The 25,427-nt window shown below is 42.5% G+C and overlaps 1 protein-coding gene across 12 annotated transcripts in view; it reads left to right on the forward strand.

Annotated features, from left to right (window-relative positions):
- Nucleotides 1-25,427, forward strand: part of UNC80 (unc-80 homolog, NALCN channel complex subunit) — a 160,537-nt gene that overhangs the window by 128,988 nt on the left and 6,122 nt on the right. For 8 of the 12 annotated variants that reach the window (XM_083399560.1, XM_083399566.1, XM_083399565.1 and 5 more), the window contains 11 exons: nt 231-449; nt 2,610-2,810; nt 5,546-5,669; nt 7,974-8,099; nt 11,147-11,270; nt 12,389-12,595; nt 14,832-15,016; nt 16,782-16,947; nt 17,497-17,676; nt 19,511-19,649; nt 23,477-23,533. In XM_083399560.1, the coding sequence (XP_083255686.1) occupies nt 231-449; nt 2,610-2,810; nt 5,546-5,669; nt 7,974-8,099; nt 11,147-11,270; nt 12,389-12,595; nt 14,832-15,016; nt 16,782-16,947; nt 17,497-17,676; nt 19,511-19,649; nt 23,477-23,533 (1,728 nt within the window). The remainder of the gene's footprint in view (nt 1-230; nt 450-2,609; nt 2,811-5,545; nt 5,670-7,973; nt 8,100-11,146; nt 11,271-12,388; nt 12,596-14,831; nt 15,017-16,781; nt 16,948-17,496; nt 17,677-19,510; nt 19,650-23,476; nt 23,534-25,427) is intronic. The other 4 variants (XM_083399568.1, XM_083399569.1, XM_083399570.1 and 1 more) reach the window with 1 other exon arrangement.

Raw genomic sequence — 25,427 nt, forward strand, 5'->3', positions numbered from 1 at the left:
TCTGCAGTTTTCTCTCTCCCTGGGTTCCAATGTCAACAATTTGCTACAAGGGGAAATCGACAATAGACTTTTTATCTCTATCTAGTCTCCCTAGCTGCTCACTCTTCATTTTCTGTCGATTGCCAAGCCATGATTTTCATGGGTTCAAAAGGAGGAGTTCGTTACAATCTTTTATTTTATCAGTGCATTTTCTCTGTTTGCACCGTCATATTCTGCATCTTTCCCCTCAGGGAAAACCTTCACTTGCTGGAGGAAGGCCAAGGCATTCAGCGCGAGGAGCTAGATGAACGCATTGCTAGGGAGGAGTTCAGGAGACCCCGTGAGTCCCTGTTGAACATCTGTACTGAGTTCTATAAACACTGTGGCCCCAGGCTGAAGATTTTGCAGAACCTAGCTGGAGAGCCCAGAGTGACTTCCTTAGAGCTGCTGGATGTTAAGTCTCATATGAGGTATTATTTTAATAACACATTAAGTATATGTCTGAAATATGTACAGTATATATGAAATATGTAAAACATATATCAAACTGTTGAAGCATATATGGTAATATATTGCAGGAGCTTTATTTAATGTTATCACAACACCTTTATGGGGAATCCTAAAGCTTTTGACAACAGACAAGCTCATGCATAAACCAAATCATGTCTAAGCATAAACGTGTGTGTGCGTTGCTCATCCCTTGGTCCTGCGGCTGCTGCACAACCTGCAGCTAGGCCATAGTTTGGCTTTGTGTTACACCCAGACTTGTTAAATTGCAAGCACCTTGTATTGCTTTAGCTGAAACCGTTATCCCCACCTAAAGTATGGTGTTGAGTTCTGGGTTAGCCTAGAGAAGGGAAGATTAAAGGGAGGCAGTATAGCCATGCAGAAGAAGGAGCAGGCTTGTCGTCTTTTGTTCCGGGGGCAGGATTTGAACCTGTGGATGGAAATTTACAAGAAACATTTAGCATTAAAAGCTCAGCTAGAGTTGGTAGTTCAAAAGGAGAAACCATGTGGAATTAGTAAGATGTATTTATCAGAAATAACAGGTTATCATAGCTCAGTTTATTAAGCCTAAATATGTACACAAGCCTCCTGCTTGTGCACAGAACCTATTTGCCCCTTCTGTCATGTGACCCATAATAAAAGAAGGAAACTACTAATTAACCTTAGTGTCCGCTGTTGTCTGAAGTAGGAAATTGTATACTAGCGTTGCAACAAGCCAGGTTGTTAATACATCAAGTGCAAACTATATTTTAATATTCTGGCTTTTTCTGACGCTGTTAACCATAGGTTTCCATTTTGGATGAAATAGGAAACTATGATTATTTAGAGGCTTCTTTTTTTAATTGCAGCTCATGGCAAAGGGCTTACAATTTCAGGCAAACAGCTGGTGCATATTTTAGTTTATATAGCTATCTATATCTCCATCAAATCTGGCATCCATGTTTAGCACTTATTTGTAATATCAGGAGAAGAGAGCCCTTGACCTTGTTACTTGTAATCCTTGGGTAGTTGATCTGTGCATTTTTGGATCCTACATGTGGTTGCTTTATAGCTGTTTTTACATCTACAGGATGGAGTTCAAGAGGTTTCTCACTTTCTTCATGACCTGCTGATACATTGTTACTCAATATATGCCATTGATTTATGATTTTTTAAGTTGTGTCTCCAGTTGAATTAGTGTAATACTTACCTTGGCTGTGGAAACAAATAGCTGCTTCTATTGTGGTTGAGGTTCCTCATGTAAACATTTTAAAAGCAAGTTCTCTCAGTGATTGCAGCTTCATGAAAGTTTGGTCTGTGTATTTTAACAGCTTCACTTACTTTAGTCTTTATGAATATCAAGAACTAAAACTGAGCTGAGGCTGTTTTGAAACTTGTTACGAAAAATGATAGAAAGACATGCATAGGACATTTTCTTGCTGAGCCACTCAGACATTGTCTGGAGCAAAGTGAAACTGATGGTGCACTCATAGGTTTAAGTCTCTTGAGTTTTTATGTTCCTTTAGTTTTGCCATGGAGGGTTGCAGTGGTGGCCAGCCCATTGCCCACAGCCATTCTCTGCAGCCCACCAAACCTTAGAGAGCTCCACTCATTTTTCACTACTGCCCATCAACTGGGCTCTGGGGGGTAGGTAGCATGGGGGAGGGTAGTGATCTTCTGTGAGTTGGTAAGGATCGCTGTCCCGTGCTTTTATCTCCCCACTTCAATTGTACCCCCCAACCACAAACAGTTAGGCTTGGGAAGCACAAATTCAATGGTGCTATGCGTTCTCAGGGAGGCTCCTCCCTGTGTTTCTATCCACCCATGTGGGGTATGTGCACACATGTGTAACTGAGTGCTAATGTCTCTGTGTTAATCTGTATTGGCAAGGCAGGTTCTGGTCATGCCTTTGGGCTTGTTCCCCTCCACCACCACCCCATCCCCACCTGTAACCCACAGGGCCAAAATGGTGACCCACTTCTGGCTCACTGTGAGCCTCAAGTGTGCTGGAAGTTGTGTTCTTAGATCACTTAACGTTCTTTTGAATGGGGTTTATTTTCCCACTGTGCAGTGGTTGTGGCTCTCTACAAAGGGGCTCACTTGGTAGAATCTGAGATTTCCCTCTTAACGAGCAGTAATTTTAGGTTGGCAGAAATTGCACATTCCCTTCTGAAGCTGGCACCTTACGACACCCAGACGATGGAGAGCCGTGGGCTCCGGCGATACATCATGGAGATGCTGCCCATCACTGACTGGACGGCCGAGGCAGTGAGGCCTGCCTTAATCCTCATCTTAAAGCGATTGGATCGTATGTTCAATAAAATTCACAAGATGCCTACTTTGAGGTGAGCATGTATGACGGAAACCTACGGGGGTCCGTTTCTGTTGTTGCAAGCCTTGAAGGAAGGGTATGTCATTTTATTGACAGTGTTTTGCTGCACTGAACTCTCACAGCAAAAAATAAATAAATGTATTTTTCCTATTGTTGTATATGCATGCGGCCACATTTGTGAGACAACAATAGAGGAAATGCATCTTTTATGACGAACCATAGCAGAACTGGTAAAAATATGGCATCCACCACAAAACAGGTGGCCAGGAATAATACTTTTGTTGATTTTGTCATTTCTAAAATCTCATGATTTTAAGAATGAAGCATATGTGATATAAATTCTGTAGGACTGTGAATACGTTTTGTTGTAACTCTGTCTGTAACTGTATTAAAATGCACTTAAATGGAGGATTCTAAACTTTCTGGAGCTTAGAAAGCCATATGAATAGTCTTATTTTGCAAAGTCAAAGAAAAATGAGGTCGTTTCAGAAGTCATTGAGACAGGGCTCATGCACACTTCCTCTGGTCCTACTCATTTCCCCTGGGAAAGAAAACACTCTTTAGCACTCAGATGGAGCAAACAGCAATTACAGTTTTTTCCAGATTGATGTTTGCACTGATTTAGCACTAAAGAGCTGTTTTTCCCTGGGAAAGGAGTGGGACAAGGTGGAAACTGCTCAGACCCGTGCTTTCTAGGCATGGGACAGGCAGAAGTGTGGATGAATTCCCTCAGTGCTGTTTTTCCTGCATGATATTCTAGCATGTTTTAGCTACATCAGCAAACATATGGCTCAGATTAGTCATTTGAGTGTGAGAACATACTGGATCTTGAAACATGTTACCTGGATAGCTGCTTAGATAAAAGACGTGTGAGAAAAGGCATAGAAAAGACATGGAAAAGCTAAGGGGATTTCCCAAAAAATATTTAACAAAGTGAGATCCAGTCCACAAAGTTTTATGCCCCAATACATTTGCTAGTCTTTTACGTATCATGCAACAAGTTTCTTCCCAGAAAAAGTAATCTGGAACTAGGCTAAAGTTGTATAAATTTGATTTAATGATTTCTTATCTGCATGGGCAAATATCCATATCAAGACTGTCTTTATTGATCTTCCCAATGAGATGAAATAAATTAAACATTATTCCTTCCCTTATTTCCTGTAACCAGTGTGTATCAAAATGATGTTAATGGAAATTGAACTGTATTTTGATGTGTGTGCCATCCCAACCTATTATTTTGTTTTCCAAATCTTATCCGTTTTTTTAAAAATACAGTGGTGCCCCGCAAGATGAATGCCTCGCAAGACAGAAAACCCGCTAGACGAAAGGGTTTTCCGTTTTTCAATGCACTTCGCAGGACGAATTTCTCTATGGGCTTGCTTCGCAAGACGAAAACGTCTTGCGATTCTTGCGATTTTTTTCCGCTCCCCACCCCCTTTTTCTAAGGCACTAAGCTGCTAATAGCCTTTTAGCAGCTAATCCGCTAATCCCTTAAGCCTTTAATAGCTGCTAATAGCCGCTAAACCGCTAATAGCGCTAATCCGCTAATAGGGTTGCTTCGCAAGACGAAAGAACCGCTAGACGAAGAAACTCGCGGAACGGATTCTTTTCGTCTTGCGAGGCACCACTGTATTGTTTCTTCATTTTTTAAGCATTAAGGAGTACCCTAGGGAATTGAATGTTGAATTTCCTTCCTGCTCTCCGAAAGTGACATTGTGTCAGGAAGACAAGCTAATTCTGCTTGTGAAGTTTTTCTGATTGGAACCTTGGAAAGTCCGCTTGTTATAATTATCCCTTGTCATAGGAAAAGCCAGGATGCAAAGGGGTTTGGCCACTACTTCCCAGCTTTATAAACCATGGTTGGGGTTGAGCATTCCTCTCTTACCCGCCTCCCCCTCGGTCATCTGACATCTTTGGTGCTTCATTCTTGTCTTGTGTTAAGCCATAGTTGTCTGCTACATCTGAACTGGAGAACTCTGGTTTAATTACAGAATCAAGTCCTTATCATAGTTCCTTATCACTACTATTCTCCATGGTTTTCTTCCAGTAGTGACTGTTCCGGTTTGTGAACTATTTTTGTGAACTTCCGACAGGGCTTCCATGGCTTCTGATTGGCTGCAGGAGCTTCCTGCAGCCAATCAGAAGCCACACTTTGGTCTCTGAACGTTTTGGAAGTCAAACAGCCTTCCGGAACAGATTCTGTTTGACTTCCAAGGTATGACTGTACTAGATCTGCTGGATTCTACTTCAGATTTCAAAATCCCAGCAGAAATCTGGTGTTTTATTTCTGATGGGCAAATTCAGAATACCCTTCTCCATAGAGATTTGAAGCAGCAATCACCCTACATTTTGGGGAGAATATATATCCTTTGAAATCAGTGGAGGAGAAGCATACTATTGCCATTTGCAGTATGTCTGTTTAAAACAAATTCACAGGACACCACGTTGTTAGTTTCTTGCATGTACACACCAATTCCTACTCCTTTCGATTGTTGATCTGGATATTTTTCTATCATTTGTTGAGTCTCATGGAAACACCTCTGTGCTGTAGGTCCAGTTTCTTCTGCAGTGCTTTCTGTGCTTCCCTGATTTCTGAATAGTGTAGGTAAAATGCACTTGTAATGCAAATTTTCGCCATCTGAGATGCCCTTGTCTGAAGCATCCCTCAGAGTCCTTTTGTCTCAGTCACCTTGTGCAGGGTTTCTGGGTGGAGCCAGATGCCTAACACCACCTACTGTTGTGTTCCAGGCGACAGGTTGAGTGGGAGCCTGCCAGCAGTTTGATTGAAGGGGTTTGTTTGACACTTCAGAGGCAGCCAATCATATCCTTCCTGCCTCACCTTAGGTCACTGATCAATGTCTGTGTCAATCTGGTGAGTAACCAACATTCCAATCTTCTGCCAGACTTTCTTCTGTGGTAGAGATTCCCCATTTCCAGTCCCAGTCCTACTCATGGAAATAAGCTATTTAACTGACACTAGAAATAGTGGAGTTCATTTTTAAAGTGGTGCATGGGGAGCGAATGGGGAGGAAGCCCATAGCCTAAGCCCAGTGACTGGTTTTTGCTGCTTTCCATGCACCATTTTGAAAATCCATTCCTGCATGTTGCGCCGAGAGTTGAGGGCTGCAAGTTGGAGAGTGGTGGATACTGCACACACCTGGTAGAGGAGTTGGAAGGGGATGGGGGAAGCTGGAAAAATACTCAGTCTCAAGTTGTTGAAAGACAACATTCTTTATCACTCTGCAAAAGGGCATAAGCAATTGACTCGATGAATTACTAAACTAAATTTGCTTTGCCATTTGTAATGTCCCTGGGCTAAAGTAACTTTTAGATTTTCTTGTACAATGTTCAGATCCTTCTGCCCCTTTATCAGGATGAAAGAGAAATTCAGTTTGGTTCACATTTTAATGCAAGCCTACCTAATTTGCACTTCCTGAAATAATATGCAACCCAAAACACAACTATCCCTCAAAATATTCCCTATTCTGAGTTTTGCATTGCAGTTCTCCTAACAAAATGCATACAAAATACATATATTGGGGGGGGGGGTGACAGTTCCTATACTGAAATCAAACTATCACAAGGTTTCATTCAAGTTAAGAATTTATGCAAATCCTGGACTTCTGCCATTTTAATGGGGATCATTGCTTCAGACAAGCCTTCACAAACAATGCTTGATCAAATTTGCTGGCACCCATCAATGATATAAAGAAAACCATAATTTGGAAACATATAACTTGTAATACAGAAAACACTTTAGAGAGTGCAGAAATGGTATGTTAGCATTTATCTGCCTGTTTATCCAGTACTGCAAAGCATTTTGCACCGAACCTTCCTTCTCCATACAGCACAATAAAAGTAGACTTAGACAATTATATCCACAAGATATATTGACAGATGGTTTCAAAAGGGAGGTAGATGCATTAATGGAGGACATTTATGGATATTAGTAATATTGGCAAAATTGAACTTCCATGTTCAGTGATAATGATACAGTTGTTGAAGGACACACAGTAGAAAGGACTGTTGCCTTTGTGCCTTGCCTGTGAGTTGGCTGGCCAACTGTTGAAAACAGATTACTGGACTAAATGGACCCCTGGTTTGATCCAGCCTTTGACTGGACTTAACTGTCCAGGGGTCCTTTACCTGATCCTGAATGGTCCTGTTATGTCCCACATTGCTTGGAAGTTATCAGCTTATTTGATCAGCCACTGGAATTTCCACTTCCCCAGGTGGTTGGAAGTACCGCTGGAGACATTTGCAATCTTTTCTGTTTACTTACAAGTATACAAGTTGAAGTAGAGCCAAGCAAGGTGACTATTAGTCCTTCAAGCAATATTTATTCATATTTATTCAGCATCACAAGATATTAGCAAGAAACCTGTGTCAGCCATAAATTTCTTAGGGAACTTCTAGCAAGATCTAAACTCAGGACACCTTCAAATTGCTTAGAACTAATGTTTAACTGCATCTAGAGAGATAGCTTGGAGTAGCCACTGGATGCAAGTGTAATAAGGACTGCATTCTTAACTAACAGATGCAAAGCTGAACAAAACCCTTTGAAAGGGGTTCGTTTTTTGTAACCTCAAAGCATACTAGCAACATAATTCATTCTAAATGAAAATATTTTGCAGGCATAGATTTGAAACAGTTCAGTCCCCCTCAAGATTTAACCTTTGAAGTAATAGCACATCCATACAGGAGAGTCTGAACATTGTATAAAAACCAGTCTAGGTCTGACTCAGGACATTACCATGACATAATAAGGGAACAGCTCAAGCCAACTAGAAACACTGTGATTTCAGTACTTTTTTCTATTGAGTACGGTAACTACATGGCATACCCTCCAACCCCTCCTCCTTCTACCAGTACAGTGCTGGTTTTTCAGGGCTAGTACTGGGTACATTCTTAAATGTACTGGTTTTCCCTGTGCCTTCTGACCAACCCCTCTGGTTAACCCTGTAGCAGTCCCTGTTTCCTCCCCACCCACTTCCTGCTAGAACCACTCCTTTTCCTTACTGGCCCCAGCTACCGCAAGACACTGTGGAGGACTCATAATCGCAGAGCAACCCCCGTCTTGCGCTACCTGAAGTGTGTACCTTACCAACACTGGAGGGTATGGCATGGATGGAATTGCAATAGTTGGTCATGGTGCTGTGCTGTGTTTGTATTGCAGGTGATGGGAGTAGTAGGACCTTCCAGTGTGGCCGATGGATTGCCCCTTCTTCATCTCAGCCCTTATCTCTCGCCACCTCTACCCTTCAGCACAGCTGTTGTCCGGCTTGTAGCATTGCAGATTCAGGTGTGACTGCCTTGCCTGTTCAGCAGGCTTTGCTTATCATGTGGTTGAGACACCAACTCATTGGTGCTCTTGTTTTCTGCGAAAGCTGGGCAAAAACTGTGAAGCAAAATGAAAATTTCCCAACAAATATGTTAATATTTTGGAATGCCACGGCATTTAGCAATTGTTCAGATCCTCGGTGGGTACCAGTTTAGCATAGCCCCACTGAAGTCACATTGGGACTATGCAGGTTTAAACCAACCGAAGAGCTGACACAAATGGTAGTTGTACTTCTCATGACTGATGGATAGATAACCATGGTTACTTTTTAGGCTTAGAACAAGAACAAAAGAGGTGAAGAACTGCAGGACTTATATAGGTCATGGGTATGCGAGCTTTGAAATTTTTTAAAAAATCTCACACTATCTGAAATGACTAGATCAATGTATGCTGATGATGTCTTGTTGTTTTTTTGCAATACGAGGACCAGCTATTTTGCCACTGAAAATTCCTGTGTAATTTCAAACTTTGCATTGACACCTCACAAACCGTTATTAGTTGAATGAGAGATTGGTTATGACTTTTGAATCTTAGGATTTTTTGAAGGTCACATAAGGCATTCCTTTCTTTTCTAAAGTGTAGATTCTTAGATTAATTATTTCTGTCCAACTGTATTGAACTATTGTTGTTGTTATAGGACATTTGGGTAAACTGAACCTTAATTCAAATAACAGTGTGATGAGACCACAGAAAGTATAAATGCATAGGGTAATTTTTTTATACTAATCATCAGATACTATATTTAACTATCCTTAATATTGGAAATGTAATAATTTTGTTCAGTGAGTTACAGTGCTACTCTCTCACAAAATGCAAGCTGTGTGCTTTAGGTTTTTCAGGCTTCCATGTTGCCTGGACTTCTTTGTTGGCACCAATTTAAGGTAATGAGGGGAAAGGCAAGCTTTCAGCCCCATTTCCAGGTTTCCTAACAGCACTAGATTTGTGCAGAAATATTACACATATAGATTGGTCCACATGTGGAATGATGTAGTCCTTCTGTGCTCTGACTAACCTACTGTACTTTGCCCAGGTTAATTGGAAAGGAATCAAGAGGGGGCTTTTTCAGAGTCTAGATGAGAGAGAGTCATGATAAAAGGGGTGGGAGGAATAAAGAACCAAAGCACAGATTTAGAGAATTTGAAGCATATGCGTGACTAAAGAAAGATGTCAGTAGTGTATTTTGATTGAGAGTGGAAAAGCTTTGGAAAAGTGGTGTATAATGTTTTACATAAATACATTAACAGACGGGGGGGGGGCAGGGAGAGTTAATATAATACATTCAGTTTAGCTAGAAGTAGTCATGTCAGTCTGTGGCAGCAGATGTATGCATCTTCAAACATGTTTCTTGTTTTTTAGTCACGTACTCTTAGGAAATAATTTTGTAGTTCCAAGGTTATATGGATATTGAATTCCCAAAAAAAAACAACCAACCCACAAAAAACCTAAGCCATTTCACAGTTAATATGTTTCAGATGGAGTTGGTACCTGTTTATCTATTACTATTAAGTTGCAGCAGTGTTGGAATATAAGATTCAAGTTGTTTTGAGAGTCCATTCATTTCACATTCAAATCCTATGTGTGTGTATAGGCTCCAAAATTTGCATTGTATCTGTGCATTTTTAAAAATTCCAAACTCTCTCTGAGTCACTGTGTTCACTCCACTTTGATCTGTGTTTTGGGTTCTGAGCTGCTCTGTGTGCAATAAAGGTCTGTGGTTCCCCTGTTCTATGTAATGGGAAACCTAACAGTGGACATACCTTTCCCCCCTCTTGGCCAAAATAGATTAAATTTACAGGCACAGGAGCCTCCAGAGTAGATTAAGCCTGACAAATTGCAGACAAATAAGTCCAGGGGCTTTTTATAAGGAAAATGAAAGGGGTTCATTTTCCTCCATGTTCCCTTAATTGGGAGTGTGAGTTTGTTTCTTTCTTAGCTTAAATGAATTAGGAAGTGTGTATTCTTGCTCATAATATTTAAAAACTTTAAAGTCACACACCAGCTTCTCTTTGGGGTGGTGTTTTTTGTCTTCTGATAAGCCTTTACAGGTCTCCGATAGGTCCTACAACTCTTCCTGTGAAGTCCTGAAGAGCTCTGTTGTAATGCTAAATCAGAGCAATGGACTTTTTTTAAGTGTCTAAATTAAAAAAAAAAAAAAAATCCTACACTGCTGTTCTTCAACAGCATCAAAATTCAGACCTCTATAGTGTCCTGCAGGCAATATTCCAAAAGGCCTCACTTATTGCAAAGCCCATGAACCTAGAGAAAAAGAAATATATAGGCAATACAGCACAGAAGAGCACAGAAACAGAATAACAGAGTGACATGACTTTGTGGGGACTCCGATCTGACTCAGGGAGGTATTGACATCATGTTTTGACTTTGAAGTGGGGAGATCCCTGAAACACCCTAATTCATCTCATCATTCAGCTCTCACACAAAGCCTCTGCACACCCCTAAGTACAATTCACACCTAAGATGTAAGTATTGAAGAACTTACAAACCTTGCTCAAATTGTGCTCTCAATATGCTTTGGACTGTAACTCCCATCACCACAGGAAGCACAGACATGACTCCATTCGCCAGCAGCATTCAGCTGTGCTGGCTGGGACTGGGACCAAATAATAATAATAATAATAATAATAATAATAATTTATTTATACCCCGGATTGGACAAAGCTGCTTCAGTTTCACGTAGTTTTTGTCACTGGCTAAACCTTCCTGTTTCCAGAGTGTCAGAACACAATTACTGCTATTAATATTTGGCATATCAAGCCTCAGGATCAAGCAAAACAATATGGGGCTAAACTCCAGATTTAAATTTAAGAGATTATGCTGAAACTGGCATTTGAGTCTTTTGTAGATGTCATCCAAGCTGGTGAACTCACCCAGATGTGGACACAGGGCATTGTGTAAACGAACTGTTGATGGATCCCTTTTTCTTTGACTATACTTCACCCCTATACTCTACCAGTACAATATTTTAATTCTTTTTTATTATTACTGCACAGGCTTTGAAAGAAGATTTTCCCCTAAGCCACGTGATCTCCCCATTCACCAATCAGGAGAGAAGGGAAGGAATGCTTTTAAATCTACTGATTCCATTTGTGCTCACAGTAGGATCAGGAAGCAAAGGTCTGATTAACAGAAAGATTCTTCTGTTTCCCCCTCCCTGCTGCCTCTCCGAACCAGAAAATGTCTGTGCATCCGTCCACCTCTATGTTTCTTCTGCTATAAGCGTCCTTTCAGTGGTGTGTTGTCAGTTGGGCTTGTAGGGGACAAACAAAAGGAAAAGGGTGTTGTGGTGTCCTTCTTTTATTTCAGCTGTGTTTTCTGAATTCACTCTTTGACAGAGGAGCTCCTCTTTTTGAGATCAATGAAAGACAGAGTATCCTGGCAGAGCAAAAGCAAAAACAAAACACCCCACCTATGTGTAAGAAAGAAATGGAACCAAACTAGAAAGCCACACAGCTTCCACTTAAGCTACTCTTCACTGAATTCCAGGCCACTTGAGTGGTTCAAACTCTGCTTTTCACATTACAGTTAATTCAGTATGACTGATTATTTTCCAAAGGGCTCATTCACCTGAGCAAATTGTTCTGCCACACAACATTTTTTGTTTGCAGAATATGGCTAGATATATTTTCAAAATGAGAGCAAGAGCATCAAGTGATACTGCAGGCTCCCACCTCTCATAGAGTTTGTATGCATACTTAAAGTACATATGTATGAGGCTCATTTATAATTATATTTTGGGAAGATTCATGTTCTTACGTAGCTGCATTGTTTTATACATTCTGGATGTCCCGTGACTGTATTATAAAGTAGTTGTGTTCTTTGTTATCAATCAAGCCCTTCTAGGAGTCATTTCTTTTTGTTTTCCAATATTCTGTGTAGCACAAGCATATTTTTATCTTGAAAGTGTGACCCAGAGAAAAATGTTGAGAACCATTGCCTTGGGGTTAGTAAAGAAATAGGAAGTGTGTCCCCTCCCCTGATCATATCAACCCTGGTGGGAACCTGTCCTTAAAAGTCAAAGGACAGTGAGAGGGTGGGGAAAGTGCAAGTTGGTTAAAATTAGGTGCTGTGTATGTTGGTGTTGTAGAATAACCCCAACTTTTGCTTGCAGGAGGAGAAGGTAGAGGGGGACCAGTTGGGTGTGCCAAATGTTCATATTGCATCAATGGTGCTGAACCTGTTTGGTGAGTCAGCTCCTGACCTGCTCTATGTCTTTTCCCTTTGGTGTCATGCAGACAGCCCTTGGCTGGAGCAGCCAGAGGTCCTCCTCCTGCTCCAGACAGTCATTAATATTTTGCTGCCACCTCGCATCATCAGCACTTCCCGCAGTAAGAACTTTATGCTGGAGAGCTCTCCTGCCCACTGCTCCACCCCTGGGGACGCAGGGAAGGACTTGCGCAAGGAAGGGCTAGCCGAATCCACTAGCCAGGCAGCCTACCTGGGTGAGTGAAAGCGTCTGCCTGCCAGAGCTGAAACAAAAAGAAAGAAAGAAAATAAAGGAAACTGAGAGCTGGTGCATGCATGCTTTTCTATCTGTTGATATCTATTGATTCTATCTATTGATTTTATGTGACATTTCATCATTTGACGTCTTAACACTTGATGGCTCACAGCTGAACATGTAAACTGCTTCCCCTGAAGAGCATCATGTTTGAGGTGACATTTGAGTGATCTAAAAGCTCTGGCTTGGATCCTAAGTAAAGTCAAACTAAGGAGGTTCACGGGAGAAAAGTTTCCTTTCTCTGGTTGGCTTGCAGGAGGTGTGCAGAACACAGTAGGTAACCCCACTCCCCAACAGCTAAAGGGAGCTAGGGGCATGTGGCCTAAACTGCAGTTACTTACAGGCAGCTCCCAAGGCTGTTCCTCCAGTTTGGGTGCCTGGTAAGCTGCTCATTCTCCTTGTTTCTAGCACACATTACTTTCTGCAGTTTATTTTGTACTTGTCTCTTCACCACTCCCTTTCCCTTAATTTATATTGTTTCTTTTCTGATATTTTGGGAGAACAGGAAGGACTCTGCTTCATTTGTCTTCTCTGCTTCTCTCTTTTCTCTCCTATTCTGTTGTTACAATTTTTCAAACAGTGCAGATTTAAGTATATAAATCTTCAGAGCCTGGAAACAGGAGACATCTGGAGACCCCTCAGGCTGGGCTGGCATGGGTGGGTTCAAGCCAAACACCCTTAAAAGGGAAACCACGGCCCTTTTCATCTTCCCTGGGAGAGGGACCACTGAACCAAAGGTTCATTATTTCCCCATGTGTAGCCTGTGTGTGGTGCTGCAAGCAACAATGAAACCTCCATTTGAGTCTCTTAGGACTATTTCATTAAGACTGTCCTCACTTGAGGTACTCTTTCTTGTGGTTATTATTGCCAGTCTGAAGAGATCTCCAGATTGGAGGCCCTGTCTATCAAGTCCAACATTGTGCCTTTGAGGAAGACAGAGTAGTACTAGGGCCTAAACCCATATTTCCTTCCTAATATCAGTCCTCTTTGTCACAAATCTCAAGAGCTTCCCGTAACTTCTTTCTGTCCTAATTCTTCTCCCAACCCTCTCAGTGGGCATGACATAAGCTGGACATCAGAGATGTCCAAAGAACCTGCCAATTCAGCAGAGCAAAATATCTGTTTGCACCTAATAGCCCAATACATTGGGGCAGAAGGTGTTTAGATTGACCTTGACTAGGTGGGTTCAGGACATGGCTGCTTAATATTATAGCCCATCCTACCAGCATTTTCCACTAATGCTCTGTTGGAAGAGATTTGCAGGTCTGCTACATGGACTTCTGCTAGACACTGTGAGATTGATAAGCAGAAGTAGCTTTCGTCAGTAGGGTGCTCAGCCACCTGATCCTCCTGATTGGCATTGCAGTTAGCTTGGGCAAGTTGCATTGTATTCTGAAGGCCTCCTGTGTGCCAGTCACAGATAAGAACTTTGGGCCAGTCATGTTCCTTCTGGTGAGGTTTGGAAGGTCTCCAGCCCCTCCCTCTTATTCTGATCAGGAGGATGTTTCTCATACAGGGGCTTCTGCACATTTATCTCAGTTTGGCTGACATATTGCACCTTCCAGGCCACAGAGGGTGTTTTTTCTTCTTGGTTTGTCTTCATATTGTCTCCTCCTTCCTTTCTTCTTCCTTCTACCTGCTCTGTCTTACACTCAGCCACAGAGGGAAATCTGGAAGGAAATCCTTGGACGCTGCTGTGACTGCAATATAAATCACATGCCGTCTTCTGGGTGGTGTGGATGTATGTTTAACCTGTTATATTCCGGAGGCCTTTTGCATGCCCACCAGAAAGAGCATAAGAAGAGTCCTGCTTGATCAGGTCCAGCATCCAGTTCTCCGTGCCCAGCCAGACAACAGTGGGGCCTGTTTGCACTCTTTCCCCCCTCCAAAAAAATGAAGCCTCTCAGAGCTTCATCAGGAGCTCTGCTGAACAATGTAGACGGCTGCTGATGGAGGAGGAGGGAACAGGAAACTTAAATTGTTTTTATGAATTTATGACTAGACTAAAAGTCAGAGTAATAATTATAATCAATAAACAACATTTTGTCTGCTTTCTGGTGAAGAGCTTGAAGCTGACGAAGAAAGGCTTTGGGCACGCTAACGTTTATGCATGCAAGTGTTGAATGTATTGTCACCACATAGAACTTTAATTCTTCTGACATTTGTTTCGCTTTTAGCTTTGAAGGTGATCCTTGTCTGTTTCGAGCGTCAGCTTGGCAGCCAATGGTATTGGCTAAGCCTGCAGGTCAAAGAGATGGCTTTGCGAAAAGTAGGAGGGCTTGCTCTGTGGGATTTCATAGATTTTATTGTTCGCACCCGAATTCCTATCTTTGTGCTTCTTCGGCCCTTCATTCAGTGCAAGGTAAAGCTACTTTTAATGTTAATCGCCATTTCCTTGTGAAATGACATTGATAAACCAGATGGGGGGGGGGGAGCGAGGAATGCTTTGTTGTAGTAGCACTGTCAAAAGTGAGAGAGTATTCCTTGGATACTAAACAGGCTTGAGGACCCCTGTTGTTTGCCTCAAAGGAAGAGCAGGAAACATTTCAAAGGTGTTGATTCTCTAGACCAGGGGTAAAGGTCAAGGTAAAGGTACCCCCTGATCATTAGGTCCAGTCACGGACGACTCGGGGGTTGCGGCGCTCATCTCGCTCTATAAGCCGAGGGAGCTGGCGTTTGTCTGCAGACAGCTTCCGGGTCATGTGGCCAGCATGACCAAGCCGCTTCTGGCGAACCAGCGCAGTACACAGAAACGCCATTTACCTTCCCGCCAGAGTGGTACCTATTTATCTACTTTCACTTTGACATGCTTTCAAACTGCTAGGTGGGCAGGAGCAAGGACCAAGCAATAGGAGCCCACCCCATCAGGGGAATTGGAACCGCTGATCTTCTGATCAGCAAGCCCTAGGCTCTGTGGTTTAAACCACAGCGTCACCCGCGTCCCTTGGACCAACCTTTTTATACCATCCGCCTACTAATGCATCTTTCTTGATGGTAAAATTTCCTTACCGCCCCCCCCCCCCCCAGTGCTTAATGAAAGGAGGATTCAGCTTGTGCCGTAGAACCCCGTTCTGCCCACCTAGAATCCTGAAACGCCCACTAGTTGGCGGTAGGGACCAGGTTGACATCCCCTGCTCTAGACCAAGGGTTTTCAACCAGTGTGCCATGGCACCCTAGGGTGCCTTGAATGATGGTCAGAGATGCAGTAGGCAACACTGGCCTCTGTCCCTCTTTCCTGCCCTCCGCCTTCTGATGCCCTCTTGCATCTCTGCCTCCCCAAGGCTTGCACAGCTGTTTGTTGCAGCAGCCCTGGCTACAAGCTTCCCAGGCAAATGGTGCCTCTGGAGCTGGCCAAGGAGTGCTGGTTGTCAGGAGCTGAGGCGGTGTTAGAGTAAGCAAGCAAGTGGGTGAGGGAGCCCAGTCAGCCAGTCCACCAGACCTTGCTGTTGGGAATGGATCGACAAGTGGGAGACCGGGCAGTGACCCCTGTATGGTCTCAAGCAGAGAGCTAATAAGCCCTATTACCTAAGATCCTTTCAAGTGACGAGCTTAGAATTGAAACTGAGGTTTATGCAGGCAAAGTGGGCATTCTGCCTTTGAGCTATGGCTCCTCCTCTTAATTTTAAAGCAGTATTTTGATGGTGTTTCTTATTTTTATAAATATAAACTTTATAAACCTATAAATATAAACAAAACCAAATCGCATTAAAAAAACGGAACTGGCATTACAAAACTGAACCAATATCTTTGTTGAGTGTTACGAGGGTCACTTGCAGAATCACTTAGAGTGTTGACTTAAAACTACCGGCAACTGGTTTTGTTTTGAGCCAGTGTGGTGTAGTGGTTAAGAGCGATAGTCTCGTAATCTGGTGAACTGGGTTCGCGTCTCCGCTCCTCCACATGCAGCTGCTGGGTGACCTTGGGCTAGTCACACTTCTCTGAAGTCTCTCAGCCCCACTCACCTCACAGAGTGTTTGTTGTGGGGGAGGAAGGGAAAGGAGAATGTTAGCCGCTTTGAGACTCCTGAAGGGGAGTGAAAGGCGGGATATCAAATCCAAACTCCTCCTCTTCTTCTTCTTCTTTTGTTTTTGTTCTTCCTGTATCTTCCTGACCACCCTCACCCCCAGTTGCTAGCCCAGCCAGCTGAGAATCATGAAGAAATGACTGCTCGACAGCACATTGCTGACCAGTTGGAGCGGCGCTTCATCCCACGCCCTCTCTGCAAGAGCTCTCTCATTGCGGAATTCAACAATGAGCTAAAGATCCTCAAGGAGGCTGTGCATAGTGGGTCAGGTGAGGAAATCGATGAATAACAGCCAATTGAGAAAAGATGCACCTCAGATAAGAACATATTACACTAATAATCACTTAACCAACAGCACAATGCTTTAAACCACATATCACTTCTAAAACTGAAATTGGAAAGGATCAGTAATTTAACTTTTTAAAGCTTTTGTAAAATGTTACATTGGCATCCCTTAAGGCTGACGTCCTGCAAAGAAATAATTGCCACCTGGATGGTGGTGAGACAATATCTTCTAAATATATAGTGTAATTGAAAACCAGTGACTACCACTGGTACTCATCAAATATGGTGAGATAAATGTCTTACATGACATTTATTCAATCAGTCTCAGGGAAGTGCTTCTTGTAACTTCCTAGTATCATGGAATTAAAGTAAGTACATTAGGAAAGCTTCTCTTTACATTGCCTGCACTTCCAATGGCTCAGAATCTGCAGATCACTGACCCTCCTCCTTTCGTTCCTGCTGTGGAAAAGAACTAAGTCTTGCCAACTTTCATTTTAATGAGCACCTCTTTTCCGCCACCTTAATTTGTTCAGCCTACCAAGGTAAGACTTCCATCAGCACTGCAGGCACCTCTACCTCTGCATACCGACTGAGTCTCGCCACGATGTCGCGCTCCAACACTGGTACTGGAACTGTCTGGGAACAGGATAGTGAGCCTTCCCAACAAGCTTCCCAGGATACTTTAAGCCGGACAGATGAGGAAGATGAAGAAAGTAAGTACCCAGCATTGCAGAGGTGATGTGGCGGCAGGCCTGTTTCTTTAAATCTGGATGCCCTGCAGTCATATAAAAAGCCAGGGGCAGAGGGAGATGCATTGGGAGGTGTGCACAATCCTTCCCCTGAGTTGAAGCATTTTTACTCCCGGAGCAGTTTATATAAGATCAATAAAAACAAGGCATTATCTGCCCATCTAGGATACGTCTTATAAAGGGCTTTTTTTCCAGCCAGAACTTGCTAGAACTCAGTTCTGGCACCTCTCAGGTGGGCACCATTGCCATTCTAAGAGAACAATGGAGGTGCTCATGGTGAGTTCTGCCACCTCTTTTTCTAGAAAAATAGCATTGATCTCATAAAGCGGGGGCAGGGGAGGATGGAGAGGAAAAGAAGGAAGCAAGCAAAGGCAGGCAGGGAGGCAGGCAGCTGTTCTTAAAGTTACATACTACTTCTTATAATGGCCAACTGGAATGGAAACAGTTCAGGGAAAGGAGATGGATGGAGTTGATATCTCAGCAGAGCAAGTGGAAATACTCTGCTCTCCTTCCCTTCCTCTGATGCAATGGCTGCAGCCAGGTGACAGTGGAGGGACGAAAGAGCCTGGGGTCTTTCAGCAGAGCTGATGGAGTGGCCGTGTTCCATCTCTTGCTCTGCTGCAACCTCCCAGCTTACCTGTCTAAAGTCTTCTTCTAGCATAGCTTTTTTCCTTGCTGTGCTCTAATACTAGAAATAATATTAGGGAAACTCACCTGGCACTTTCATATACACCTTTAGGTACCAGGTGAAAACGTTACTGTTCAACCAGGCCTTGTTCTTTTAAATGTGTTTGTGGGAGGGGGGTTATAGGTTTGTTTTGTTCTTGTTTTCATTATGTATTTTGTGATTTATGCTGTGAACCACCCTGTGATCTTTGGATGATGGGTGGTATACATATTTATTAAATAAATTTATTCATTCATTCATCTAGGAGAAAAGCACTAGGCAGAGGGGCTACAGGGAGGTGAACTGCCATGCTGCCCCTTCCCTTTATTACTGAAAGTGAAAATTGGCCCTCTGTTTTCTGTATGGCTGCTACAGATACAAACACAGATTTAAACACATGGCTGTTGCGCTGAGATTTACCTATATGGACAATTAAATGGTGGACACATATTAATTTAAATTATACGGACTAAAAAAGTAATTAAAAAAGCAGAGTAATCTTTTTCTTAACAAATATTGCCTTTATGTACATTATGTTGAACTTAGATTTTTATATTTATACTTCTTATATTTGAGAGGGTTTACAAAAACATTTTGATTATTTTTATCATGGGGCTGAAACTTTTGTGTGTTTGTAGGATTTTGCTGCCATTTTTACAGTTATATTAGGAAGGGAAGACTCTTCCTGTTACAAGTGCTACAAATGCTCTGCTGAAGTTCGAACTAAGGCAGCAAGCTTTAATTTATTTCATTTTTAGCTGATTATTATTAAAAGTAGATTTAAATTACTCAAGCTGAGGCTGAAAAACAAAACAAACAAACAAACAAACTGGTTTTTACTTCTTGAAGGCATTTTCATTCTGGTATGTAACTAAGGTCTGCAATCCAGTACACACATAACCTGGGACTCAGTCCCATTGAAGCCAGTAGGGCTTTCTCCCAGAAGGCTTTATTATAGGGGTAAACTTGTCCCTGTTTTGACAGCTTGAATTTTGGCAGCCATGAAACTATTAACCCCAAAAGCTATATGTGAAACATCTGTTGTGGTTGTTGTTGTTATACCCCAGCCACTCTGGGTGGCTTACAGCAGATATTAAAACATAATGTGATTCTTCATCCTACCCCCTCTAGATGATTCCGTGAGCATGCCCAGTGTGGTAAGTGAACAAGAAGCATACCTCATGGGTGCCATTGGGAGGAGGAGATTCTCCAGCCATCTCTCCAGCATGTCTGCACCTCAGGCTGAGGTGGGCATGTTACCCAGCCAAAGGTAACAATACGGGCTATTTCACATTTCCTGACATCTCTCACAAGAGCAGAAATTATGAAGGTATAATATAGTGTTCAACACATGGGTGTTTGGAGAAGAAGAGTTGTCACAAGGTCAAATAAAATAAGAAATGAGGCAATGCAGCATTAGCTTTATGTTAAAATGTGTATGGTGTAGGAACTACTGCTTTAATCCTACATATTAGAAACTTATACATGTTTTCCTTGATACTTATTAGTGAGGAATAGGTAATTTGAAGAGAGATTGTTGTTCTTGTTAACTTTCCATTCCATGACCTAGTCTAAGTTACAGATATGTTCTGCTAAATTAGAGCCTCAGCTGAAGGTGCTTGTGAATGCAACATTTTTTAAAAATAAAAACATATGGATCACTATCTTGGACAGATCTGTCCATCTAGCTGAGAAGTATCTGAGCTACTTCTATGGTCCTACAGCTAAGGGGTCCTACTTTTTGAACTAAATGTTCTTTTGTTGCATTTGCACAGAACTTTAGGCACCATGGTGTGTGGCATATTGAGAACATTAGGATGACTTTAAAATGTAAAGTGAGATTTTAGACAGTAAGAATGTGTAACCATGAACTGTCCCATACCTGCTGACATAGGAAAAGCTAACTGTGCTCATGGTGCATGGGTGTGGGGGGGGCGTATATGCAAGAGAGAGAGAATTTGGGGGTTTTAAATTCAGTGATAGCCCAACTTTTATATTCACTTGGCAATCATTGGAAAATAAATTGACATTGATCCCCAGTATTCCCCCTCCATAGCCTAGTCTTGTTTTCTTACAGTGGATTTAGAGAACCAGTTGACATGGTGATAAATTGACACAGTAATTAGCCAGGTTTTTCTCTCTCTCAACTGCTTATGCATAGTGAAAAAGTAAGGCAGAAAGATGCAACATGAAACGGAAACTTTTTGCAACCATGCTGCCATCACATGAAATCCATACCAATTTTCAGTCACTCTTGGGGCCACTTAATACACGTGTTGAACATTGGTGCCTGTATGTTTTCCCTTAAGAGAGATAAAACCCCCCAGCTTTGTGAAGTTTATTTTAATTGGGAAAACATCACTGGGGGAGGAATAGGGCTTTCCCAGACTTACCTTTCTTCTGCGCTTTCTGGGCATGATCCGTGCTCCGGAGCTTTCCCCATGAAAACTCGCTTTTTCAAGCTGAATCAGAGCACATGGCATTCTGCAGAAAAGCTGAATTGCTGTTTGTTGGACTTCAGCATTAAAGAGTGAAAACCCCAACACAGTGCTTTAAAGTGCTGGCCTGTGTGGCATGAGTGGGGCAAAAGGTCAATGTCGATAAACTCTTAGAGAAACCTTCCCCTAGTGCAGGGGTAGGCAACCTAAGGCCCTGGGGCCGGATGTGGCCCAATCACCTTCTCAATCCGGCCCGCGGACGGTCCTGGAATCAGTGTGTTTTTACATGAGTAGAATGTGTCCTTTTATTTAAAATGCATCTCTGGGTTATTAGTGGGGCATAGGAATTTGTTCATCCCCCCCCCATATAGTCTGGCCCACCACATGGTCTGAGGGACGCTGGACCGGCCCACGGCTGAAAAAGGTTGCCGACCTCTGCCCTAGTGCCATGGACCTGGTTCAGTTTATGTTCTCCCCCTGGTGGATGCACAAGAAATTCTTACCACATTTCTCCTGTGTCTCATCTAGTTTGGTCATCAGAAACAATCCTTGATGGCTGACAACTGTGAAAGAAAGAGCAGTTATTGTCTATTGACAGGGCTATAAGCTTTCCACCCTAAGAACTTGCCTAAATTAAGTTCAGCTGTAAAGCTATTTGTAACAGTTCTACTAATGTTTTGCTGTACTGTAAATCATACTAGTATGCTATGACATCATTAGCCTGGTAGCGCTTGAAAAGTACCGGTATATTTACTAAAACTGCAAAGTTTAATTGGTGGATTGCTCAAAAAATAATTGATTAACTGGTGAGAAAGTAAAGGCACACTAATATTTGCAACTGTTTTGGTCATGGTGCATTACGGTAACGCAAAGTGAACAGGAGAGCCCTCGTCCCCTGGAGAGTCTTCAGGGTTCCAAAGGAGGAGGAGATTCTGAAGCAGGCTGAGCCTTCCTCCTGAAAAAAAATCAGGTTTGATATTGCAGACAGCACTCCCTCTAGTTAAGAGATAACACATCCCTGGGGGGAGAGACGCTTGGCAGAAGGTGGCAGGTGAGGCATAACGTTTCATGGAAGCAGTCAGGGGCTTAGCCTGGGAGCAGCTGCACCACCTAAATCAAGTACAGTGGTACCTCGGGTTACAGACGCTTCAGGTTACAGACTCCACTAACCCAGAAATATTACCTCGGGTTAAGAACTTTGCTTCAGGATGAGAACAGAAATTGTGCTCTGGCGGTGTGGCGGCAGCGGGAGGCCCCATTAGCTAAAGTGGTGCTTCAGGTTAAGAACAGTTTCAGGTTAAGAACGGACCTCCGGAATGAATTAAGTTCTTAACCCGAGGTACCACTGTAAATGAATAAAAATACTTAACTAAGTGAGCAACTGCATCACAGATAGTTTGGTTCCCCCCCCCCCCCGCCCCCAGTCCTGACCTCCCTAACATAAATGCTGGCTACGCCCATGGAAGCAGAGGATCTTGCAGCAGTGAAGCCTTGATAGGAGAACTGTATGAGATGAACAGGCTCTGTGACAGAAGGCTCTTACTGATCCACATTATATTTGTGCAGGTGGCTGCCCCATTGCCACAGCCTGAGCTTAGTGTTTAACTATGTTTTCCTATGCATGTTTTGCGGGGAGGTGGTGGTGGGGAAAGTGAGGTTCTTTAGGTTCCAATATTACATTGGTCTCCCATTCCACATACCGTTACCTACAGGAGCTGGTCGCCCTCATTCAGCTGTGTGTGAGGCTCTTAGGGTTCCTTACTTGTGGGAAAAATAATGTTGGAATGAGTGGGCCTCATGGGTAAGTTTAAAATGAGAAGGGGGTTGAGTCCAAAACATATGAGAAGCTTTGGTGCCTATCTGGTCATGGCTGTCCAGAGGAATGCTGTCCAGTAAAATGATGTTGAGGAGAAAGGGGGTCTGAAAAGAAAGACAGTAAATAGAATAAAAACGGGACACGAGGGTTTGAAGATCACTCCATCCTCATTTCTTTTATTACAATGCCACCTAATTGTGATGTATTGTAAAAATCAGGAGATTTCTTTGCATCATAACTTCTGTCTATAGAACACCCGTTAGAGTAAAAAGCAAGTCTTCTGTCCAGGTATTGGTTCCAGGGGTCAAACTGCACATAATGTTCAATGGATAGTCGGCAACTATAACTGGGTTTTAAAAAATAACGCAATGTAAAGTGTGGTGGGATCCCAATATTCATCTGAACTATAGGGAATGGGGAGGTTTAATCCTTCTCTTTCCACTTATGATCCACATGAAAATTGCACCATCCTGCTGCAGGTAGCTTTGCGGGAGGGGAAGATGCTGCTGGTGCCAATGGGAGCTTTTTCTCTATGCTAATTTTAGCAGTTAAAAACAAACAAACAAAAAGCTAAGTAGGTAATGGATAAACACTGTCCCAGTGCACATATACAACATGTGTTGTATTACATTTTTAACCACCATGATATAGTTGCTGTCTACACATTAACCAAAAATCTAGTTTGACCCTAACTTCAGTGAGTCAGCTTTGAGACCAACTTTACTGTTATTTTTTCCCTTTACTATCCTTCTGATACTTCTTTTCTTTGAACACAGAGACGGTTGCATGCTTTAAAAACATATTTTCTTCCCTAAATGCTTCACCTCCCCGCCCCTCCTGCAGTGAACCTAATGTCCTCGATGACTCCCAAGGCCTGGCAGCTGAGGGCAGCCTCTCTAGGTACAGTGTTTACCCTACCTGTATGTCAGTGTCTGTGCTGGGAACAACCTGCTCCCTATATTCACTGTCTTTCCTTACTCATCCTCAGTTCTCTCTCCCTCCATTCCTGTTCCTTGTTCTTCATTGATTATCAGGCCTGCAAGTCAAACGTGCAGCAACCCTAGTTCAGTTGAGACTATTGATTACTAGTAACCTTTATTGGCAAAAAAAAAAGGGGGGGGCGGATTCCATGTGAAATAAAACTTGTCACACCAAACTCCTAGATTATCTGTTGCAGGACTTTGTCCGTGTCTTTGTAGCTTTTACTAGGTATCAGATTAGAGTCTTCTCTTCTCTTCTCTTCTCTTCTCTTCTCTTCTCTTCTCTTCTCTTCTCTTCTCAACAAAGGGCTCTATTTCTATTTATACATAACACATCAGTGTTAATGGAAGACAGTGATTTTTAAGTATTTTTGTTGCTATATATTAAACACCATGTAATGTAATGGTGGCCCTTGCTAGAATACTAACCATTGATCCTGCTGTGGCATTCAGATCATAATGCAGCTCATAATGACTGCTGCCACAATACCATAGCTGTTGTAGGATCTCTTAAGATGAGTGACTGTTAGGATTGGACTGCTACACAAAGTTCAGGGAACCAAGAGAAGGACAATAATGAGTAAAGGACCATTTTAACTAAATGGAACTATAGAAAAACTCATTGAATAGATTATAACAGTATTTAAATGCTTTGAAGACTGTGTCAACAGTTCTCTCGTCTTCTTTGATGCCAGGTAAGACAAAAGGAAAGGTTTTAAGCTGCAAGAAGATAGGTTTAGGGAAAATACCCAAAACTTTTCACTAACCCCTTTAAATACGTGAAAATATAAGCTATTGAATTTTATCCTTTGGAGATCTTCATGTGGAACCTGAGGAAGAAATTCAGCGTTGTGCTATTGCAAGCATTCCTTCTGTGCAAACTCCATCACTCCTGTGCACTGTTCTGGGGGTTCCCCCAGCAAACACACCCCAAGCTTATTTCAGAGGCACAGGAGTAGGAGAGAAGGGAAAGCCCCAATGTGCAAGCAGAAAGCCCTGCACAGGGCACTGCTTTGCCTTTCTGGGTTCATTAAGTGAATCCTGACCTGAATGACTATTTGTCAGGAACTGTTTAGCTTTATTCATACGAGCCAACTCCTAGGGGCCGAAGGGTCTTCAGCCCCCCAATAAAATATTTGAGGGGGCCAGGACCCCCAAAAGTTAGTGGGCATTGCCTTTCAAATGGTGTTCATGCACCACGTCATGTGATGCATGACACCCCCTCCCAATATTTTACTCAAGTGGCATCCCTGGCTATATTTATTACATAGTGAGTTCAAAATTTTAGTTTTTAGTTACACTTCCAGCAAACAAGTTGCTGCAATGCATTAATTAAACCTGTGCAGCATCTGTCAGGTTCCTATTAATCATTTTAGTCACATGTACTAATTTCAATAATATGGGAGACCTTTTTTTAGCAGGTGGTTTACTAGATGGTTTCAAAATCTTTGGAAGTTCACTGAAGTGTTACTTAAAATTCCTTACTTGCATCTTCTGAGGCAGGTCTTCCCTACCAAAGCAATGCTTGCAGCTTTGTACAGTAGCCATATCTGGGTGTTAAAGCCATCACATGATTAGAGTTGTATGTAGAGACTGTAGGGATCTTTTCGCTTATTCCACTACCCTCTGTGGATTGGAGGGGATCTGCTTCAGGGAGTCTGCTGCCCTGGTGCGATATACATAGAACTCTGCATAATCATGGAACACAACAGAGGGGTGGGACCTACTGTTCTCTCAACTTGCGAGCTCTTCAGTGCCTGGACAGGGCTACAGATAGGATTAAAGCTATTTCTTAATGGTCCATCTACAGAATT

This window comes from Podarcis tiliguerta, assembly GCF_965153285.1.
Source record: "Podarcis tiliguerta genome assembly, chromosome: 1".
Taxonomy (NCBI): domain Eukaryota; kingdom Metazoa; phylum Chordata; class Lepidosauria; order Squamata; family Lacertidae; genus Podarcis; species Podarcis tiliguerta.